General features: G+C 44.5%; 1 protein-coding gene across 1 annotated transcript; it reads right to left on the bottom strand.

The window, feature by feature from the left end:
- Window positions 1–16,870: 16,870 nt before the first annotated feature.
- LOC102535623 (mitochondrial import receptor subunit TOM22 homolog) lies at window positions 16,871–17,836 on the bottom strand. Its single transcript, XM_015250258.2, has one exon. The coding sequence runs from the start codon at window positions 17,801–17,803 to the stop codon at window positions 17,375–17,377; it is 429 nt and encodes a 142-aa protein (XP_015105744.1). The 5' UTR covers window positions 17,804–17,836; the 3' UTR covers window positions 16,871–17,374.
- Between the last annotated feature and the right edge of the window lie 2,725 nt (window positions 17,837–20,561).

The following is a 20,561-nucleotide window of genomic DNA, read 5'->3' as shown; positions in this document are numbered from 1 at the left end:
TTCATTTTAAAAACAGAGAAATAGAAAGCAAGTTAAATCCAAAGTAGAAATAAAGAAATAACAAATATAAGTATAGAAATAGAAAATCTATGGTAGAGAAAATTAACAAAGCTAAAAGTGGATTTTTAAAAGGCCAATAAAATTGATAAATATCTACTAAGATTGATCAAGAAATAAAAAGAAAATTCAAGTTATCAATACCAAGGAAAAGGGGGACATTGCTACAGATCTGGAAGATATTGAAAGGATAACAAGTGATTATTCTTCCAGGAAGAAAACTGCAGGTCCAAATAATTTTTCTGGTGAATTTCATAAAATATATAAGGAAGATATTTTACCAGTGTTACATAAACTCTCAGAAAATAAGGGAAGAGGCAGCTTTTCATAATTCATTGTATGAGGCTAGCATTACTAATACTATAACAAAATAATAAACAAAATGTGGATTAATATACCTCATGAAATAGATATGAAAATCTTTAACATTTTAAGAAATCAAATCTAACTAAATATGAAAAGATCTATTGTGGCCAAATGAAATTTGTACCAGGAATGCAAGGTTGCTTTAATATTTAAATCAATATCTCTATATATGTATATACATACATACAAATATACATTTGTGTGTGTGTTTATCAACAGATCAAGGGTTCAAAGACAAAGAAAGCAAAGTAGTCCTTGCAAGGACTAGCATCCTGGTTCCTCGTCATTTGGACTTTAAATTATATGAGTGGCCCAAGCAATCACAACCATTAAATTTGGTTTAAGGGGGCAAAGACTGGTAGCAACATAATGTACCAAATATAACTTAATGAAATTACCATTGGAAGGAAGATATTACAAAAAAAAGCATTTATTTATCAAAAAATCAAATCAAATCAAATCAATATCTCAATCAATATTTAAAATGAATATCTCACTGTATAGCATAGGGAACTATGTTCAATATCTTGTAATAACCTTTAATGAGAAAGAATATGAAAACAAATATAAGTATGTATATGCATGACTGGGACATTGTGCTGTACACCAGACATTGACACATAGTAACTGACTGTACTTCAATTTAAAAAAACCAATAAAATGAATATCTCAAAGCTGTGGGTAAAATAATTGACAAAATTTAACATCCCTTGCAAAAAAAAATCTCTCAGTAAGGTAGGAATTGGAGAGATTTCCTTTGTCCCAAGGCAAGGTAGTGCTATGGAGCTGTCATGAGAGATTATGCCTTGGGACATAAGGCTTTTAAACCAAAGTGGATTCTGCACCCAGTTGCTGTGCATTTTGTCCTTGTACCTGGGAGAAGATCACTCACTGATAGCTGTGTGGTTTTGCTGAAAGGCTGTTAGAAGACAATGCCTGAGAGGGTTATGCTGACAGTTATTGATCTCTGTCCTATATCTTCTGAGGAGAGTAGAGCTCTGTGTGGTCTGTGGGTGCCTTATAAGTTGAACCAATTCAGACTTCCTACAATGCTTTGCATGTGCTCATCAGAGATGTGCCATGGTGCTAAGTACCTTAGGGACTATAAAAATGATCATCCATGATGCCTGCATAAGAGGAGGCACCACAGTCAGGCGATTAATACATGAACTCTAGAATCAAATAGACTGAGTTCAAAATCCTGGCTTCTCTGCTACCATGTGTGTGACCTGAATAAGGTTCTAAGGGTTAAATGATCTTTGTAATTTGTAAACCATGTAAAAAGAAGCGAAGAGAACTTGCCTGCCTGGAAAGGATGTTGTGGGGTTCAGCATCTGGGCAGGTCAGGGTGGTGCAGCCCCACCTGGGGATCCTGGGGACTTGCATCTTTCCAGCATGACTAAATAAATAGCATTCCTAGAGATGTCCCTAGAGGAGGTGGTATCTGGTAGCCCTGAACTACCAGTATGAGACAGGGAGGGTGTGTGGGTAAACTGGTGTGGTCTGTGGTGGCTGCCTGAAAGGAAGAGGCTGGGGTGAGTTGCACCCCATGTCATTTAGTCACCCCTTCCCCATCTTACCCTCTGCCCTGCTGCAGCCACCTTGGGCTGCCTGGGCATGCTAGTATCCACAGGAAACAGAGCCCAGCCCTGCCATCTCTGTCCCTGTCTCTCTTACACTGATCTCGAGTGAGCCAGACACCAACTTGGTCAAGATCTAGGTTGCCCTAGCACTTGGCGCTGAGCAGGCTTTGCCTTCCCGTGACTCTGGGAGGAAGGGCCAGCAGACCCAGAGGTACTGATTGCTGCAGCTACTACCCCAGGCCCAGTGCTGAGGCTGCAGACCCCATGGCCTGCTGGTCCCTGGTGCTAAATTCTACTGGCATCAAGCATCAGCCGTCCTGAGCAGTACCCACATCATGCAGGGGGACATCTGGTACCAAACATTTGCAACCAGGTATGGGAATCCCAAGGGGACTGGGGAAGGGCCGTTGGACCCTGCCCTTTTCCCTTTGGTACCTTTTTTCCCGCTCTTTGCTGGCATGCCCTCACTCTGCCACTGGTTCCAACTCTGTCACAGCATCAGGCTAAACAGTAAGTGGTTTGCCTTGGAAGGGTATGTATCTCAGAGGCATCTTCAAATTGGGTACTATACTTCCAAAAGCAGACAGAAAACACACTGCTTTTCATAGGTAACTTTTTAAGCCAGCTTTTCCCCCACCCCTAACCAGCTCCTGTTCCAGACCAGCCATCACCGATCCATTCATCCGGCTGACTGTGTTCCTCCCTCACTTCCACTAGAACCTCAGCTTTCACTGGCCAGCCCATCATTGCTCCCCCATCACTCCCACCATTGAAGTCGGCAAGTCTGCAGACTCGACTTTCCAGCCTGCTTTGGAATTGGGTGTAACCTGCATGGGTACCGCTCTCCTTTCCCAAGCTTTTATCTCCTGGTCTCCTCCAGGATCCAGTTTCAGCTCCCTCCCACTTGACCAGGCCCATTCCAGTGTGGAACAGGTTCCAGTCTCTACTCGTCCACCTGCATTTCCGTCAGGAGCCCTACCCCAACTCTGAACTTTTCCTTTAGCCCAGGAGCCACCACTCAGTCACATTTGGAATCCCTGATGGGCAACAGCAGGGAGTCCCTCTCCCCAGTACCCCTTCTTCACTAGCCTATCCATCACTGCTTTTGCAGTTGCCTGCTTTCCAGCAGCCAAGACCTCAGCCAACAGGGCATCCAAGCCTGCCTTTGACTCTGATGAAATCAGTATGGTTACAATGCCTTGGGCCCAGGTTCCTCCTGAGAGGCTCCCCCTGAGCAGCTTTAATATCATTTACCCTTTAGGAAACATGGCACTCCCAGTACAAGCTCCAGACTTAACCTCTGCTGCAGCCCAGGCACCCTATAGGGTCAGCTTTTACGTATGTGACATTTCCACATTCCACCTTTGGCCTCTCTGTCAGCACCCAGCCAGCCTTGGCCGGCACCTCAGGTGTTTTTCCTCATTTGCACAGCTACAACTTCTTGCCCTGGAGCTATCAGCAGGATGTCCAGCACCAGGCACAGCTCACCTTTTGTTAACACCACTCCGACCCAAATCTATTCATGGCACCTGCAACTCCTTTGGATAATTATAGTTCTGGGGTCAGCGTGTCTGCCCCAGGCCCCAGCTCCATGCCTGAAGCACTCAGCTTTAGGACAGAGCCAAGGGGGAGCCCCAGCACCATGACTCTTGTTGGGGGAAGCTTAGACCTGAACAGTAGGGTTCTGCCAGCCTATAACACCTTTGTTACAATTAGAGAGACCAGCGCTACTGAGAGAAAAACTTTCCTGGGAGACACTTTCCTTCTTGCCTAAAGTCAGGCCACCTGGGGCTCGCCCAGCCAAAGCACACCTGTTCCTATTAGAGGAGACCTCATCATTGAGAAGGAATATGTGTCAGATTCCTCCTTGTGTTCAGGTCACCTGGGAACCATCTGGTCAAAGCACATCAGTTTCAGTGGGTGGGGCCAGCACCATGTCTGTATTTGGAGGCCTTTATTTATCCACCTACAATCAGAGCACCTGGGCTCCACCTGTCCAGAGCACACGAGATGCAATGGGAGAGGCCAGGATGATAACTGTGTTGGAGAGTCAGTCTTCTCTTCCTGCATCTGCTCGGAGCACTTGGGACCCTTATGACCAGAGCAAACCTGTTTCTATTGGGGAAGCCTGCACCCCTGAGAAGAAACACATGTCTGGAGATACTTCTTTTCACGCCTTCTGTCAGACACCTCAGGGCCACGTGGCCACAGAATATCTGTTGCTGTCAGAGGGGTTGGCATCATATCTGTGGTTGGAGAAACTACTGTCTGCAAATACAGTCAGAGCATCTGGGGCCCATGAGTCCAGTGTACAAGTGGTATAATGGGAGGAGACAGTATCATACCTGTGTTTAGAGATGCATCTGTTTCATCATTCAGAGCTGCTGTGTGCTAATGGCCACAGCACATCTGCTGCTGTCAGATGGGACAACATCTTACACTTTTGGGAAGACACCTTTAGTCTGGCCTTCAGTGGGAACACCTGGGGCCCTTCCCAGCCAGGATATCCCCTCTGACTTTGTAGAAGCCAACACTACTGAGAAAACACCTGTGTTTCAGGCATTTTTTCACCTGGACAAGATCAAATGTGCCTCTCCAGTGGATCCTGCAAACAGCAGCCTTGCCTTTGTGGCATCCTTGTCACCTGCCTGGGGATTCTTTGGGGACAGAAGTGTAGGGGCACGAACCATTCATCTTCTTTTCGTGCAAGAACTAGGATCTCAGCAACTAGGAGGCAAAAGCTTCCTCTAGAATGGCGTGTGACCACTGTCCCATACGAATGAATCTTGCTTTGCTGGAAACAGTCTCAGTTCTTCCAGTTATGTCAAACAAGCTTAACCTGTTCTTTGTTCTAGAAGAAGCTGGAGGCCAAACACCTTAGGGTGTTTGTGTATTGTACTGAAGGCTGTGGGTCCAGATGAGGCTCGTCACAAGTTGACATCCTGGCTTGAGAAGTTCCACTCTGGAGAGAAGAGAGATTCTGTATGTATCAACCATGCCACACTCTGGTTTCACCTATTAGCATGGAAGACTCAAGCTCTAGGCCAGTTTTCCTCTAGTCTTGAAACTGGCAGGACATGCATTGCTCCCTTCAGCTGCCCCCTTTTCTCTTAACCATTGGCCTCAGTGGGTCCTTATCTTTCTTTCCCAGATGTAATATTATACACATATTGTTCTTGTTTGTTGGTTCTCAGCTCATGTGTTTTTGCTCTTTATCTCACTGATGGAGGAAGAATTGACATGTGTGAGTGGCAGTGTGATACACAAAGTTCCTATGGCTCAGGAAATAGGATGTGGAGGTAGCCTCACTTGGTGACAGCACGCGCTGACTTCTGATGTCTGTAATTCGAGTGAAAGGGACAGCAGCCCAGGGGGGAGCGAGCTGCAGAGGAGGGAGAGACAGACGGGGTGACTCATCCTTGCCTCTTCCTTCTGTGCTTCTCCCCCACCATCTAACCTCACTGTAGGTCAGATCGCCCCTGCAGTGTGTTAGCAAACCACATTCTACACTTTCAGTCTTTCAAAGATATTTAAATGTATTTTTTTGAGGGGAGGGGTTAATTTAGACTTATGTCAATAATCCACATACATTCACACTGCATGAACTGAGGACTGTCTTGGCATCTAGGCTTTTGGGCCTGGAGGGAAAAAGGAAGTAAGAATCATACCTGCCTTGCAATTTTTGAAAAATTCAAGTCTACAATACAATATATTATAAAGATATTGCTATCATGCTGCTTTGAAAAATCAGAAATGATTCTCTCTCAGGTAAACAATTGGACAGGTTTTATTTGGAAGAATGAGCCTGCCCTTAGTCTAAACCACTGAAATTCGAAATTACAAAATTTATAATTCTTACATAACTTGGCCCACCTGATAGTAGTGCTGTCTCCACTAAACTTTATTGCTGAAAACAGAATATTTTCTAAGATATTTTACAACCCATGGAAATCATCTTAAGATGGGGAAGGAAGGAAATGCAAGCATTTCCCCCAGCTTCTTACCTATTATTTTGTTAAACATTTATTGAATGATGACTCTACAGTAGACACTGTGGCAGGCCCTAGTGACACAGAGTTCAAAGATATCTCTTGCTGCAAAGGAATTTACAATATAGTAAGGAGAAAAAGATGATGAATAAACCAAATACTCCAAAAAGCGAGTAGCGATGGGGACATAGGAGCAGGTAAGAAGGACATAAAACTAAGTCTGAGAGAATAAAAAGACATTAATCTGGGGTAGATCCCACACCTACCTGATGTGTGTCTCCTGTTCTGGTACCTGGAAGACAACTGCTCACAGACAGCTGTGTGGTCGTCTGCGAGTCTTAATTAGAAAAGAAATGCCTGATGGTGCTGTGCTGACAATGGTTGGTTTCTGCAAATACAGAGGTAAGAAAGAGAAAAGGCATGCAGAAAAACAGGAGTGAAACTAGAGTCGTTCATAGAAAACATTGTTGTATATGTAGAAAATCCTAAGGAATTTATGAAGAAATGGCCAGAAGTGAGATGATTTTAGCAAGGTCCCAGTATACAAGACCATATATATATGTGTGTGTATACACACACACACACACACAATACACATAGTATTTGCATATATATACATATACATATATGCATATACATACATATGTATATAGTATTTGCTATATACCACCAATGAACTACTCAAAACTGAAATTCACAAACCACATAGAATACATGGAATAAGTTAGCAAAAACTATGGAAGATTGACAGACAGAAAACTACAAAATAGTGGTTACAAACTTTCTCTTATAAGGCCAGATAGTAAATATTAAAGGCTTTGTGTGTCACATATTCTTCTGTGTACGTGTGTGTGTTAAAACTCTTTAAAATTATTAACATGATTCTTAGCTCACCGGTCTTATAAAAATGGACTGTGAGTTGAGTTTGGCCCAAAGGTTTTGGTGTTGGACCGTCATACAAAATATTGCTGAGAGAAAAGAAAAAAGACCTAAATGTATGGAAATATATATACCATCCTTGTGGCCTGGAAAAGTTACTATTGGCAAGCTGTCGATTTTGACCAGGGCTCTGAAACCTGGTCTATGGAATCATTATAAGAAATATTGGCATCCTTGGGGCATAAGAGTTTTTAAGCAGGTGGATCCTGTACCCACCTAGTGTGCGTCTCCTATCTCTGTGCCTGGGAGAAGATACCTCACAGACATCTGTGTGGTTATGTGCAACACTCAGTTAGAAGAGAAATCCGCCATGGAGATGTGCCGACAGCTGGCAGTCCTGACTACATCATCTGAGGAGACTGAGGCCCAGTGTAGGCAATGGTCCTCTTATAGGCTGAACCAGATTAGACCTTAGTAGGCAGTGCATGTGCTCATTACAGGTGAGCCACAGTGCTAAGTATCCTAAGGACTATTTAGAAAGTCATACATGATGCAGACGAGATGAGGAGGCACCATAGTCTGATGCTTAACATCATGATCTGTAGAATCAGACAGCTTGGGTTAAGTCCCGGCAGGGCCACTACCACCTGTATCAGCTGAGGAAAGTTCTCGGATTTAAATACTGTTTCACTAAACTTGTAAAAATGAAGGAAGAGAAACTGTCCACCAGGAAGGAACGATGTGGGGTGCAACATCCAGGCAGGTCAGAGCACCTGGCTCCTGTCTCAGAAATCACCCCTGCCCAGCTGGTGATACTCTAGGTGATATACCCCTTTCCGGGGTGGCCTTGTAGGTGCTCGGCTACAGGATTTGGAGGGGCGCCGTTGAGGTTACTAGAGGTTGGTGTTCTGAGCCCTGAGCTACCTGCATGGAGGTGGAGGCGAGCCTGGGGGATGTGGTCTGGGGTGTCAGCTTAAACTGGTCTTCTCTGTGGCCGTTGAGTGCAATGAAGAGGCTGGGGGCTCTGGCGCCTGGTGCTGATCTAATCAGTGTCTCTTGATGCCTTAGCACTTGCCCTGCTGCAGCCTCCCTGGGCCCCTGTTTATATTACCCGGGAGACAGAGCAGCCCTCTTCCCCTCCCCACCCTGTCTCCCATACCTAGCCCTCCCAGTGAGTCGGCTCCCCATTCCAGGAGGGTCTGAGCGGCCCCTAGACTCTGGCTCTGAGCAGACTCTGCCCTCTGGCGACCCTGAGGGAAAGAGCTGAAGCACCCAGAGGCACTGATTGCTGAAGCTACGCGCAGACCAGATGCTCAGGAGGCTACAGACCGGGCTCCCCGTTGAGTGGTCCCACTTCTGCTGGCGCTGAGCATCCGCAGTCCTGGGCAGTCCCCGTATAGCATGGGGGGACATCTGGTGCCAAAGACCTGCGACCAGGAACGGCAAGTCCTGACGCGATGGAGCGTCTGGCTGGGGCCGTTGGGCCTTGCCCTTTGCCCTCTGTCGCATTTTCTGCAAGCCCATCGCTCCCGTGCTCTTTACTAGTGCGCCCTTTCTCGGTTACCTGTTCCAGTGGTGTCTCGTGTGCATTGGGCTGAACGGTGCGTGCCCTGCCACGGAGGAGTCTGAAGATAGGGAACCTCTCTTGAGTTTTCTATTTGACTCTGGGATCCACCAGCGTGTGCGCACGGCTCTTCACCTCGGCAGACTCTCCTAGGGCAATTTCGGGTCTTAACACCTTCGTGTTACATCACGCCTAAGGGGCGGTATCTGATCTCACAGCCTCAGTGCTCCTCTCTGGGGTCCTTCCCTCCATGTCCAGGGGAACTCTCAGAAGAAGCTGAACTCTCAGAAGAAGGTGCGCTGTCTGCTTGCACCACCAAAATGTTCGGCCACACAGGAAGGATAAAGATCTTTGCTGAAACGTGCAAATACTCTCTCCTCCTTTTGCCATCTGAGAAGGCAGGCACCTCCATGAGGTCTTTGCAATCCAGTCACCCTCCGAGACCTTGTCCAAAGGAGACTGACCTGAGAGCCCTAGGATAGGGGAGGAAAGGGATGGATTAGGAGGAGAATGAAAAATGACAGGGTAAAATGGTGAGAGAAGTGCCCCCCTCTCCAAGCAGGAGTACCATCAGCATCTAAGTCCTTGCAGACCACTTCTCTCCTGAGGAGTCCTGGGCCTCCAAAGGGAAACCCCATTCCCAGCATATAGAAGATGCTTTGAGTAAAAAAGTGAAAAGATCTTCTATGCATCCATCACCAAAGTCCATGCCATCCCTGCTCTCATAGCCCTGCTGGAGCCTTCTCTTTTTAAGTAGGACTGATCTGGATGCAGCAGGGCTGTGTGGTCCACTCTCATCCTGCCCCTGCTGCCAAAGAGATTTTTAAAAAAAGTTTTGGTGAAGGCTACCCAGCTCTTCAACCTCACCGACATCAGAGAAGACAAAGGGAGAAAAGCTTCCAGGTACTCTGGCCAAAATGAACTTTTCACTCACATCTGCCGGTTGTAGGCTCCGTAAACAAAAATTCCAATGCCCCTGCTGCTGCCCCTGCCACTGTTTCGGGGAGGAGAAGAGCTGCCTTCACCTCCTCCCTTCCTTGCATAGTCATTGCTGATGACTTAGGCTTAGAGAGGAAAGTACAGTCCCGACTGAACCGCAAGCATTGAGGGATAAAACTGAAGATGCTTCAGACAGCAGTGCCACTCAGCCTGCCCGTTCTTTTCTCCCTGCCTGGGGAGTACATGTCAGACAGCGTGATTGTGATCACTTTCATCATGCAGATCCTAGATACTGCCACATCAGCAGTCACTGACTGCTGACCTGTCTGCCAAGCCCCCTAATCCTGCCTTCCCCTATACCTAACCCATATGAGATAGTGATGAAATGAAATTTTTAACTTTCCTTTTGCTGTTCCTGCTGAATCTCTTTCTACCTATAGTTTAAGCCCATTGAGGATTCCACCAAGAAATGAGAATGGAGACCCTTTCCATTCCAGTCCCTCAGTCTTAGCTGTAGAGTCTTCTATTTCTGATCTCCTTGTACCTCCTAGAATCACAGTCATCTCCTTCAAGCCTACCTCCTACAAAATTGGGTCACCTACATATATGGTGTAGATTTTCCTCTCTTTTCCTTATAGATCACTTTCCTAGTCACTGCCACCAGTACCCCCATCTTCACCAGCCAACCCATCACTGCTTCCATAGTCACTTCCACCATTGCAGCCAGTACACCTGCATATCCAGTACGCAGCTGCTTTGGAGTTCGGTATAACTGACATGAGCACCACTGCCCTCTACAGGAGGCCCCTTCAGGTGTCCCTTAGGTTCTAGTGTTTGCTCCCTCCCATTTGACCAGGTCAATCCCAGTGTGAAGCAGATATCCCTGCAAGGGCTTCAGTCTCCACAAGGTCTCCTGCATTTAGGGTCACGGTACTCCACTCCAATGGCTCATCTTCTCTTTAGTCCACAAGCCTCCCTCAGCCACATCTGGGCCCCTGATGGCCAGCAACAGTGAACCACTTTTCCCTATGCCTCTGTGTTTACTGTCCTATCCACCACTGACCCTGCAGCCTCCTCCACTCCAGCAGCCAGCAGCTTTGCAGATGGGGCATCCAAGCCTACCTTTGACACTGATGAAATTTACATGGATATCACACCTACTTCCAGTCTGTCATCTTCCAGTCTCCCCTTATCTCCAATAAAAACATTTCCCCATTTTACAAGGTGCTTCCTCATTCTGAAAACACATTGCTCAGTGACAGCATAGCCTCAGCATCAGTCCTCACCTGCTTGCCTGTACAGTAGGTCAGCATCCCAACTCCAAATTTCAACCCTCCCTTTGACCTGGGAGCCCCTATCAATCTACATACGGGAAAAATTAACATCAACCCTTACCTGATGCCATACACTAAAGTTATCTTGAAATGGATCTAGATGTTAATGTGAAAACTACAATGATAAAACTTCAAAAGGAAAATGCAGCACAAAATTTTCATCACCCTGAAGAGGGAACACTTTCTTAGATAGAACATAGAAAGCATGACCAGGAAAATAAAAATGCACTAACAGGAAAAAAAAAATGATGAATTGGATTTCATACAAATTAAACACTTCAGATCTTCAGAAAAATCCGTTGGGAAAATGTATAGTTAAGTCACAGATGGAAGATATATGTGCATGTTATGAAAGTCTTGTAAGCAGAATATATGAATAAATGTTACAACACTTGAGGACTATTTTAGAAATCTGCCTACCAGAGTGAGTATATCTAAAATCTACTTGAGTGTTTTAGCCTTTAAAACACTTTCTCATATACTTGCATATTTTAACAAGTAAAAATACAACAACAATAGTTATAAGTGCCACTTGAAGAAGAAGAAAAAAATGCACAGACCCCGAAGTTCAAGGTAACACATTTCCTCCCTTTTTTCCATAAAGGTCAACTGGGTTAACTGCTCATTGACCAGAATGTTACCTAAGCTTTCCATTTACTACTCATTGGTATTGTTGAGTTGAACTGGTAACTTCACACCATGAAACAATATGCGAACTGTGGTAAGATTTTGAAAGATACAGGATTCAGAGGAAGCTGTAAGATTGAGAAGGAAAAAAAGAGAATTTTTTTTTTCTGAAACTGAAGCTATCTTAACAGCCTCCACTGCATTAAACACTGAAACAAAGAACAAAAACCAAAACTGATCTATTACAAAATATAGACTTTGCAATTTTTATTCCCTCATCACAATCTAGTAAATAGCAGTAGATAATGGAATGATTTTTCCAGAAAGCTTTACTCACTTGGAAATTTTTAAACACTCGTGAACAACGTCCAGATCAAAGCGGAAACTCCCAAATTGAGTTGGTGAACCAAACACAAAATAATGCAAAGGAAAACACCTCACAAAAAAGGGATTGTAGGAAACAGCTAAAGTTGTGTTGATTATTTAGCTATTATCATTGGCCTCCTAACTTTCCTTTTGTCATCTGCTTTGTAATGCCAGGGCTGGAACTCCTCACAGACTCCTACACCAGTCACCCCTCCTCCCAGGAAAATAGCTAAACAAAATCTGGTATATCCATACAATGATTTACTACTATGAAGTTAAATGGAATGAACTATGGATTCAGGCAACAACTTAGATTAATCCAAAAACTCGCCCAAAAGAGAGGCACACAAAAGTTTCCCTAACATATGTGTTCACTGGTATGAAATTCTAGAAATGGAAAAACGAATAATAATGTCAGAAGATACATCAGTCAATTTTGGGAGCTAGACAGGTGGAGGGACTGACAGAAAAGGGGCAAAGGGGGATTTTTAGGATGATAGAACATTATCAGACCTGTATCTTAATTACTTTTTAGAGACTCAAGTGAGTATGTGTGTCAAAACTTACCAAACTCCATGTTTAAAATAGCTGCATTTTACTTTACGTAAATTTTAACCTCAAAGACTTGTTTGAAAAAAGTTGAAGTAACAGTATAAAGAATATCATTCTAAAGTCGTTGTTTTATGAGTAGATGTTGCTACATAGATGAAATTGACCATTATCATGGCAGAGAAGGCTACATTTTCTTTGTAACTGTTACAAAAGTTTTTAAACATTAAAAAAAATTTTTTTTGAGAAAAGAATAATGTTAAGGTAGTGGTTGTGGCAGAGAATGGGAAGATAGATACTGGAGAGAAACGAGGCAAGAAAAATCGATCAGCAAGCAATCTTGGGTGAATAAAAGGCTTGGGGGAATATACAGGCAAAAGCCACAGGCCCTTTTAGGAGCAATTTCAACACCCTCTGAAGGGAATTTCATGGACCATGAGACCCCAGGTCCTGGGACACATTTGCCTGGACTATGGGAATCAGATCTGGGTCAGGTCAGTCAGATACCCCTTCCTACCGCTCCCCGGCAGGAGCAGGCAGGTCAGCATGGAGACAGAACAGTTCAGCCCTTGGAGAGAATCACACATGGGTGGGTTGCCCTGGCTTCCTGTAGCTGGCAAGTCCCTGATTTGCTCACTGCTCTGTCTCTGGGTTCAGTCAGTCTCTTCCTGCCCCACCCTCACCCACAACCCTTCAGGAATTGCTCCAGTATAGGTTTAGTTCTGACTGTTCTAGACTTCCACATAAATACAGACATGCAGTATGCATTCTTTTGTGTAAGTCTCCTTTCACTTAGTCAAATGATTTTTGCTTCATCCTTATTGTTTGTTGCCTGTTATTAGGGACTCTTTCCTTGATAGCTGGGTGGTCTGAATACTTCATGATTTGTTTTTCTATTCTCTTATGGATTGGCACCAGAGATATTTCTAGATTTTGTTTATTATGAATAAAGAACCTATGAACAGACTGTGCCAGCCTTTTTGTGTACCTATGTTTTCATTTCTTTTGGTTAAGTAATTAGGAGAGAAATTGCAGAGTCAGAATAGGTATATAATTAGTTTTATGAGAAACTACATGATTTTTTTTCAAAGTGTTTGCACTATTTTATATTCTCATTAGAAGTGAGAAGGCTTTCAGATGCTCTACACCCCTGAGCACATTTGGAGCTGTTAGACTCATAACCTTTATCCTTTCTGGTGGTTGTGTCATGGTATCTCTCACTGTGGTTTTATTTTAATTTCTCTGATGACTAATGGTGTTGAGTATTTTTTAAAATGGCTTATTGAACATTTGCAAATCACCTTTTGGAACGGGATTTTTCAAATGCTTCACCCATTTTTTATTGGATGGTTTATGTTATCATTATTATTATTTATCCTAAAGGGAAGAAGAGATTCAGCAGGAACAGCAAAACGACAGTTAGGATTTGGGCATCTCATTTCATGGTCAGTATTTCATGTGAGGATAGGTCTGGGGGCAGACAGGCTTGGGGACCAGGCAAGCAGGGCAGCTGGATCAATGTCTAACAATAAGGCAGTAGCTGGGACCTGCAAGGTGAAGGTGGCCAATGGCAGTGTCTGCAGTTGCTTCTGAAAGCAGGAAGAGAGAACAGGCATTGCAGTCTGAAGCGGCCTCAGTTTTATCCCTCAACATCTTGTGGTTCCATTGGAGCTCAGCTTTCTCCTCCAAGCCTAGGTCCTCACCAATGAGCCTAGGAGGGAGAGGCCTGTCCTCCTGCTCCCCAAAACAGTAGCAGTGGCAACAGCAGGGCAATGGGAATTTTTGCTTACAGAGCGTCCAACTGGCAGATGTGGGTGGAGAATTAACTTCTGGACAGAGCATCTGGAAGCTTTTCTCCCTGTATTTTCTCTGATATCAGTGAGGCTGGAGATCTGGGTGGGTGGCCTACATCAATCTCTTCTTCTGTCCACCTCTTTGACATGAGTGGGCCAAACAGCCCTGCTGCACTCAGATCAGTCCTCCAAAGAGATGGGAAGCCTCCAGCGGGACTATAAGAGGTGTGGATGGCATGGCCTTTGATGATGGGCTCATTGAAGATGTTTTCACTTTCTTACTCAAAGCGTCTTCTGGGGGCTGGGAATGGAGGTTTCCCTGAGGAGGCCCAGGACTTCACCAGAGGGAGGTGAGGACTCCACCACTGCTCTGGTGTCCAGGGTCCTACATGGTGATGGTACACTCTTGCTGCTACAGGCCAGGCTGGTAGCCACCATCCTTCCTTTGCTATTTTGTGTCCTCTTAGCTCTTCCTTTCCTAGGGCCTTCAGTTCAGCCTCCTTTAAGCAGAGATCTAGCCGTGACTGGATGACCCAGGCCTCATCTGCTTAAGTGCCAATCAGAGAAGAGTCATTTTGCACCCTGGAGGATGTATCGTCACCATTCCTGAGCAGAGGAACATCTTGGCAGTGCAAGCAGACAGCAGTGGCTTCTGTGATGGGAAAATCAGACACACACACACCACACCAAGGTAAGGACCGCCGCCTGAAGAGGAGTACAGAGCCTGTCAGATCAGATCTCAGCTTAGCTTCTTAGCTGCGATGTGAAACTGCGGTTGCAGCAAACAGCCTAGGGGGAGGAGGAGGGTTAATTCAGCTCAGACAGGGTAGCGTGGCCGGGCGAGGTGCGAACGTGCCGAGGAAGTTGTCCCTGAAGAGAAGTTTGAGCCCTGAAGAATCCTCAAAGTGGTCCGGCAGACTCTGGTAGGTCTCCTGGCTTCTGATCCCTCCGCGACGGGGCGCGCTCTGTCCAGCGGACGTTGTGCGACACCACTGGGACACGTGACAGTAGGGTGCACGAGCAAGGGCACGAAGAAGTTGCAACAACGGGCAAAGGGCGAGGTCCAACGGCCAAACCCTATCTGGCCTCTAACCCTCTGGGAGTTCGAGAAGGTGTGAAGGGCTGCGGGTGCTTAGACTCAGGTGTGCCCCGCACGCCGTAGGGACCGTTCGGGACAGTTCAGGACAGCGGTTGCTCGGCGCCAGCATGCATGTCTGCAGGCCGTTCAGCTCCTGGTCCAGCGACAGTGGCTTCTGCAGTCAGTACCGGAGCGTCCTGCAGCTCTTTCCCCGGGGTCACCAGAAAGCAGAACCAGCCCTGAGTCTGAGGAGCGGCCCAGATCCGGGTGGGGACCAGGCTCACCGAGAGGGCGAGGTACGAGAGGCCCGATGCCGGAGCGAAGAGGGCTGCGCTGTTTCCTGGGGTGACTCAGAGAATCACGGGGCACAGGAAGCTGGGCCCTTTTGCTTTTAGGCAGTTGCTACTGGTATCATTTTACACTCCCCATCCTGCACCACATTTGCTCCCCTCAGGATCCTCTCCAGGCAACTCTCCAAGTCCCTGAGTCAGGCACCTCCTCTGAAGCTGCCTTGGCGAGACTTGAGCCTAGTGCCTCACCAGCTGGGCTGTCAAGGCTTCTGAGGTGAGGGACCCCAGCCTTGAGCTGTCCTGGATGCTGCACCTCACATCACCCCTTCCGGGCAGGCAGGTTTTCTTCCTTTATTTTTACAAATTTGGTGAAATGGCCTTTTAGTTCTAGAACTTTCCTCAATTCTTACAGATGGAGTGGCCTTGCCAGGATTTGACCAGGCTATGGTGCCCTCTCATCATGTAGGCATCATAGGTAACCACTGTTTTTAATAGTCCTTAGGGTTTTTAGCACCATGGCACAATTATAAGGAGCACACACACTGTCTACTAGGAGGTTTTTCTCACTTGGTTCAATGCAGATGTCACCATTGGCCACAAGGGGGCCTCAAGTCTCCTCCGAAGGTGTAGAGGCGGGGGGGGGGGGGGGGGGGGGTTACTGTTGTCTCCTTAGGGCATTTCTCTTCTGACTGAGCTCTTCTGACTGTGAAGCTCTTTGTGACCTGTCTTCTCCCAGGGCCAAGGACAGGAGATGGCACATGAGCTGGGTCCAGAGTCCATCCTGACCTTATGGGCCTTATGGCCCAAGGGCACCAATATCTCTTGTAATAATTTGATCAGCTCTTAGCTGATCTGGCCAAAATTGACAATTTATCAATAGTGATTTTTCCAGTACAGTAGCATGAGCTATCTATCTATCTATCTATCTATTTATCTATCTATATATATCTCCATGAATTTAGGTCTTTTAAATTTCTCTCAGCAATGTTATGTATCACTGTCCACAAACTATGGCCTATAGGCTAAAGTTGGCCCCCATTTGTTTTTACAAGGCCAGTGACTATAATGTTAACATTTTAAAAGGGGTTTTTAAAATTAAAAACAAATAATATATGAAAGAGACCGTAAGTGACTTGCAAAGCCTGTAATATTTACTATCTGGCTCTCTAAGAGAAAGTTTGCAACCACTGTTTGTAGTTTTCTGTGTATTGATCTTGCACAGCTTTTAATTTATTCCTAAGTATTTCATGGGATTTGTAAATACTATATCTTTTCAATTTTAGTTTTTTTTTTTTGGTTGGAATCATTTTTAATATTTAAATACAAAAAATGAGCACTGAATTTTTTTTCTCTTTTACACCACACACACACACACACACAGGTCTAACAGCCAAAATATGCAGAGAAAATGAGCTCCTGCTCTGTCCTCCACAGTCCCCATCCTGTGGCTGAAGCTGCTACAGGCCCACCCTTCCTCCCCTTCCAACATACATGGAAATTCACAGTGGCTGCTTCACAGTGCAGCTATAATGCATTTTGTATTTTATAGTGTGCATGTCCCTCCCCAACATCTCTATTCTTAAAAGTAAAACCATTGTTAACAGTCAGGGGTACATCCTTCCCAATGGCATCAGTTTCTACCCCACAATGGGATAGTGAGGAGGTCTTCTAATCAGGAGTAATTTAGTGAAACAGGTGAGATGGCCAGAGCTGGAGCAACCATCTGCATTGCTGCCTCTAGTATCACACTAAGGACAGAAGAAATAAGTCCGGACAGCGTGGCAGGCACAGTTGCAAGTTGGGAGTCTCTCCATGAGAATGTGGGGAGAGTTCTCCCCACCAGGTTTAGATAGATTAGTGTGCCAAAGTTAAAAAAAAATCATCCAATAATCAGCAGTTCAAACACTATTGAATTTTCAAACTTCTTCCACCAAGACAGGTCAACTATAGCAGTAACAATCTAGATCTTTCCGGGAAGTGAAGGTGGAGCCCCTGGCATTCCTCCTGACAGCCCTGTGTTAGGCCCTAGAAGTATCTGCTGTTGCTGCAGTTGCTGCTGCTGCTCCATCTGCAACTTCTCAGTCTCAAAGACGACAGGAAGAACCAGGATCATGAAGGAAGTGGTTCCAATCCACAAGGCTGCCCTGGAAAACCCGTACATTTTTTGAGCCACGAAGAGGGAGAGATCAAAAGTAGCTGCAGCCGCGGACCAGACACTCTCCAGGAACATTTCTGTCAAACTCCAGAGTCTCTCCGACAGGGTGTCATCTAGCTCCTCGTCGTCTTTCTCTTCCAGCTCCTCTTCAGGCTTCTTAGCATTGCCTTTCGGAAGCAATTCCTTGGGGGACAGGGGCGCCCCTGGGCTGGCCGCAGGGGCGGCGGCAGCCATGGCTGTGGGGTTCAGTTTTAGCTTTCAATTGTTCATTGGTGGTATACAGAAAATACATTTTAAAAAATGCATATTGACTTATATACTGAGACTCTGGTAAATTCTCTTTTGACTTCTAACAGCTTCTTCACTGATTTCTTTAGGATTTTCTACACACACAGTAAGGTTTTCTATGAGTCACATTTAAATTAAAATGAAAGCCATTTGAATTTCTTCTGTTTTAATCTGCATGTCTTTGAATTTCTCTTTCTTACCTTTACATTTGCAGGGACCAAAAATTGTCAGCACAGCACTAGCATAGCCAACTACACAGCTGTCTGTGAGTAATTTTCTCCTAGGTGCAAGGACAGGAGATGCAAATCAGGTGGGTGCAAGATCCACCCCGGCTGAAAAGCCTTATGCCTCAAGGGCACCAATATCTCTTGGAATAATTTAATAGACCAGCTTTCAGAGTCCTGGGTGAAACTGACAGATTACTAATATAAAGTTTCAACCCCGATAGCTGACACATACTCACATACACACAGATACACAGGTACATATGTGTATTGGCATCTGGTAGTATACGTAAAAAAAATTTTTATATATATGTATATATAACATTTATTTCTTACATGCTGGATTTGCTACAATCTCCAGTAAAATGTTGAATGTAAGTAGAGACAATGGACATCATTTTTCAGTTCCTGTTCTCAGGGTAAAAGTGTATGTTGTTAACTGAGTATTTTTATTTTTATTTTTTTTGGGTTTTGGTGTTTTTTTTTATGTGCATATTACCATATAAAGGAAATTCACTCCAGTTCCTATTTTGTTACAAGATTTTTTTTGAAAGGAATATTAAATGCAGTCAATTAATTTGTCTTATGCCACTGTGAACATGGGTGTACAAATACCTGTTTGAGTCCCTGCTTTCAGTTGTTTTGGGTACATACTGGGAGTGGAACTGTTGAATCATAGGTAATTCTATGTTTAAATTTTTGAGGAACCGCCATGAGGTTTTCCACAGCAGCCGCTTTGTTTTAAACTCCCATGAGCAATGCACAGACATTCTAATTTCTCCACATTCTTGCCAACATTTGTTATTTTTTGTTTCATTGATAATAACCATTCTATTGAGTGTGAAGTGATATCTCATTGTGGTTTTGGTATGAATTCCCCTAATGATAATTGATATTGAGCATCTTTTCATATACTTATTTGTAATCTGTACCTTGTTTTGGAGAAGTCTATTCAAGTACTTTGCCGTTTTTTCAGCTCGGTTATTTGTTTTTTTGTGGTTGAGTTCTTTATACATTTTGGATATTAATCCATTATCAGATATATGTTCTGCAGGTATTTTCTCCCACACTAGAATTGTCTTTTCATTTTCTTGAAAGCATCTTAAGTTCAAAAGTTTTAAATGATATAAAGTCTGTTCCTTTGGTTGCTTGTGCATTTGGTGTTATAGCTGTTAAATTATTCCCAAATCCGATGTCAGGAAGCTCTTCCCACGTGTTCTTCTAAGCACTTTATTTGGAAGTCATTGATTTAGGGGCAAATTAGAAAGGAACACAAAACAGCAGTGCAGCTGGGATGCAAAAAAGGCTTCGTGGACAGACAGGCAGAAGTGACTTGCCCTTGTTGGAGCATACGTAAGTCTCAGTACACCCTGCTGAGACGGTTGTGGGCCATGAGACCCCAACTCCTGGGACATCTGTGCCTGGACTGTGGAACTTTGATCCACATGGCTCAGTTAGATCCCATATCCCTGGAGGTTAGTTGGCACAGGGAGAAAACAGCACAGCCCTCGGAGAGCATCACTAATAGGAGGGGCTGCCCCGGCTCCCCTCACCTGACAAGGCCCTAGTGCACTCCCTGCTGAGGCCCAGCTGCACCTCTGGGTTCAGTCCATCTCTCCCCTCCCCCAATGCTTCAAGAATTATTTCCACTACAGGTTAGTTTTGATTGTTCATGTAAATGAATTATATTCAGTTTTGTACTCTCTTTTAAAAGCTTCTTTCACTCAGCGTGTTGTTTTTGTAATGCAAAAACATTTGAAGTTGATAAATTCCTGTTATCACGAATGCATTCCTTCTGATACCTGAGCAGTATGAATATACCAGAGTTTGATTTTGCATTCTGTATGTATGGATATCTGAAATATTCCTAGCTTTACCTACTACAAATAAAGCTGCTATGAATTTTCTGGTACAAGTCATTTTGTGGACATGTACGTTTATTTCTCTTGGGTAAATACTTAGGAATGAAATTGCTGGGTCAGAATAAGTTTATGGGTAATTTTGTGAGAAACTGCATGACCTCTTTGCAAAGTGGTTTTAGCATTTTGTTTTCTCACCAGAAGTGAAGAAGTGTTCCACGTGCTGCATGTGCCTGCCAACATTTGGAGCTGGTAGACTTTAAAACTTTATCTACTCTTGTGGGGGAAGGTATAGCTCAAGCAGTATTTAAAAAAGAAATAAAAGGGAAAAAAACCCTTTATCTATTCTGGTGGGCACGTAGTAGCATCTCACTGTGGTTTGTGTCATTTCCCTGATGACTAATGATGTTGAGTACTTTTACACGTGCTTCTTGGACTTTTGTGATTCTTTTGTAAGAGAATTACTAAAATGTTTTGCCCAATTTCTTATTGTGTGACTAGGCATTTTATTACTGTAGTAGGTTTTTAAAAAAAATGTATCCTGTAAACCAGTCCTTTGTCAGATACATGTTTTGCAAATATTTTCCCCAGTCTATGGCTTGCCTATTCATTTTCTGAATT

The sequence above is a fragment of the Vicugna pacos genome, chromosome 9 (assembly GCF_048564905.1).
Source record: "Vicugna pacos chromosome 9, VicPac4, whole genome shotgun sequence".
Lineage (NCBI taxonomy): Eukaryota > Metazoa > Chordata > Mammalia > Artiodactyla > Camelidae > Vicugna > Vicugna pacos.
The sequence above is the reverse complement of the archived record's forward strand: the minus strand, read 5'-3'. Positions and strand labels throughout refer to the sequence as shown.

Bases quoted from the DNA above. Each gene is read 5' to 3' on its own strand.
- LOC102535623 (XM_015250258.2), bottom strand. From the start codon at position 17,803: ATGGCTGCCGCCGCCCCTGCGGCCAGCCCAGGGGCGCCCCTGTCCCCC.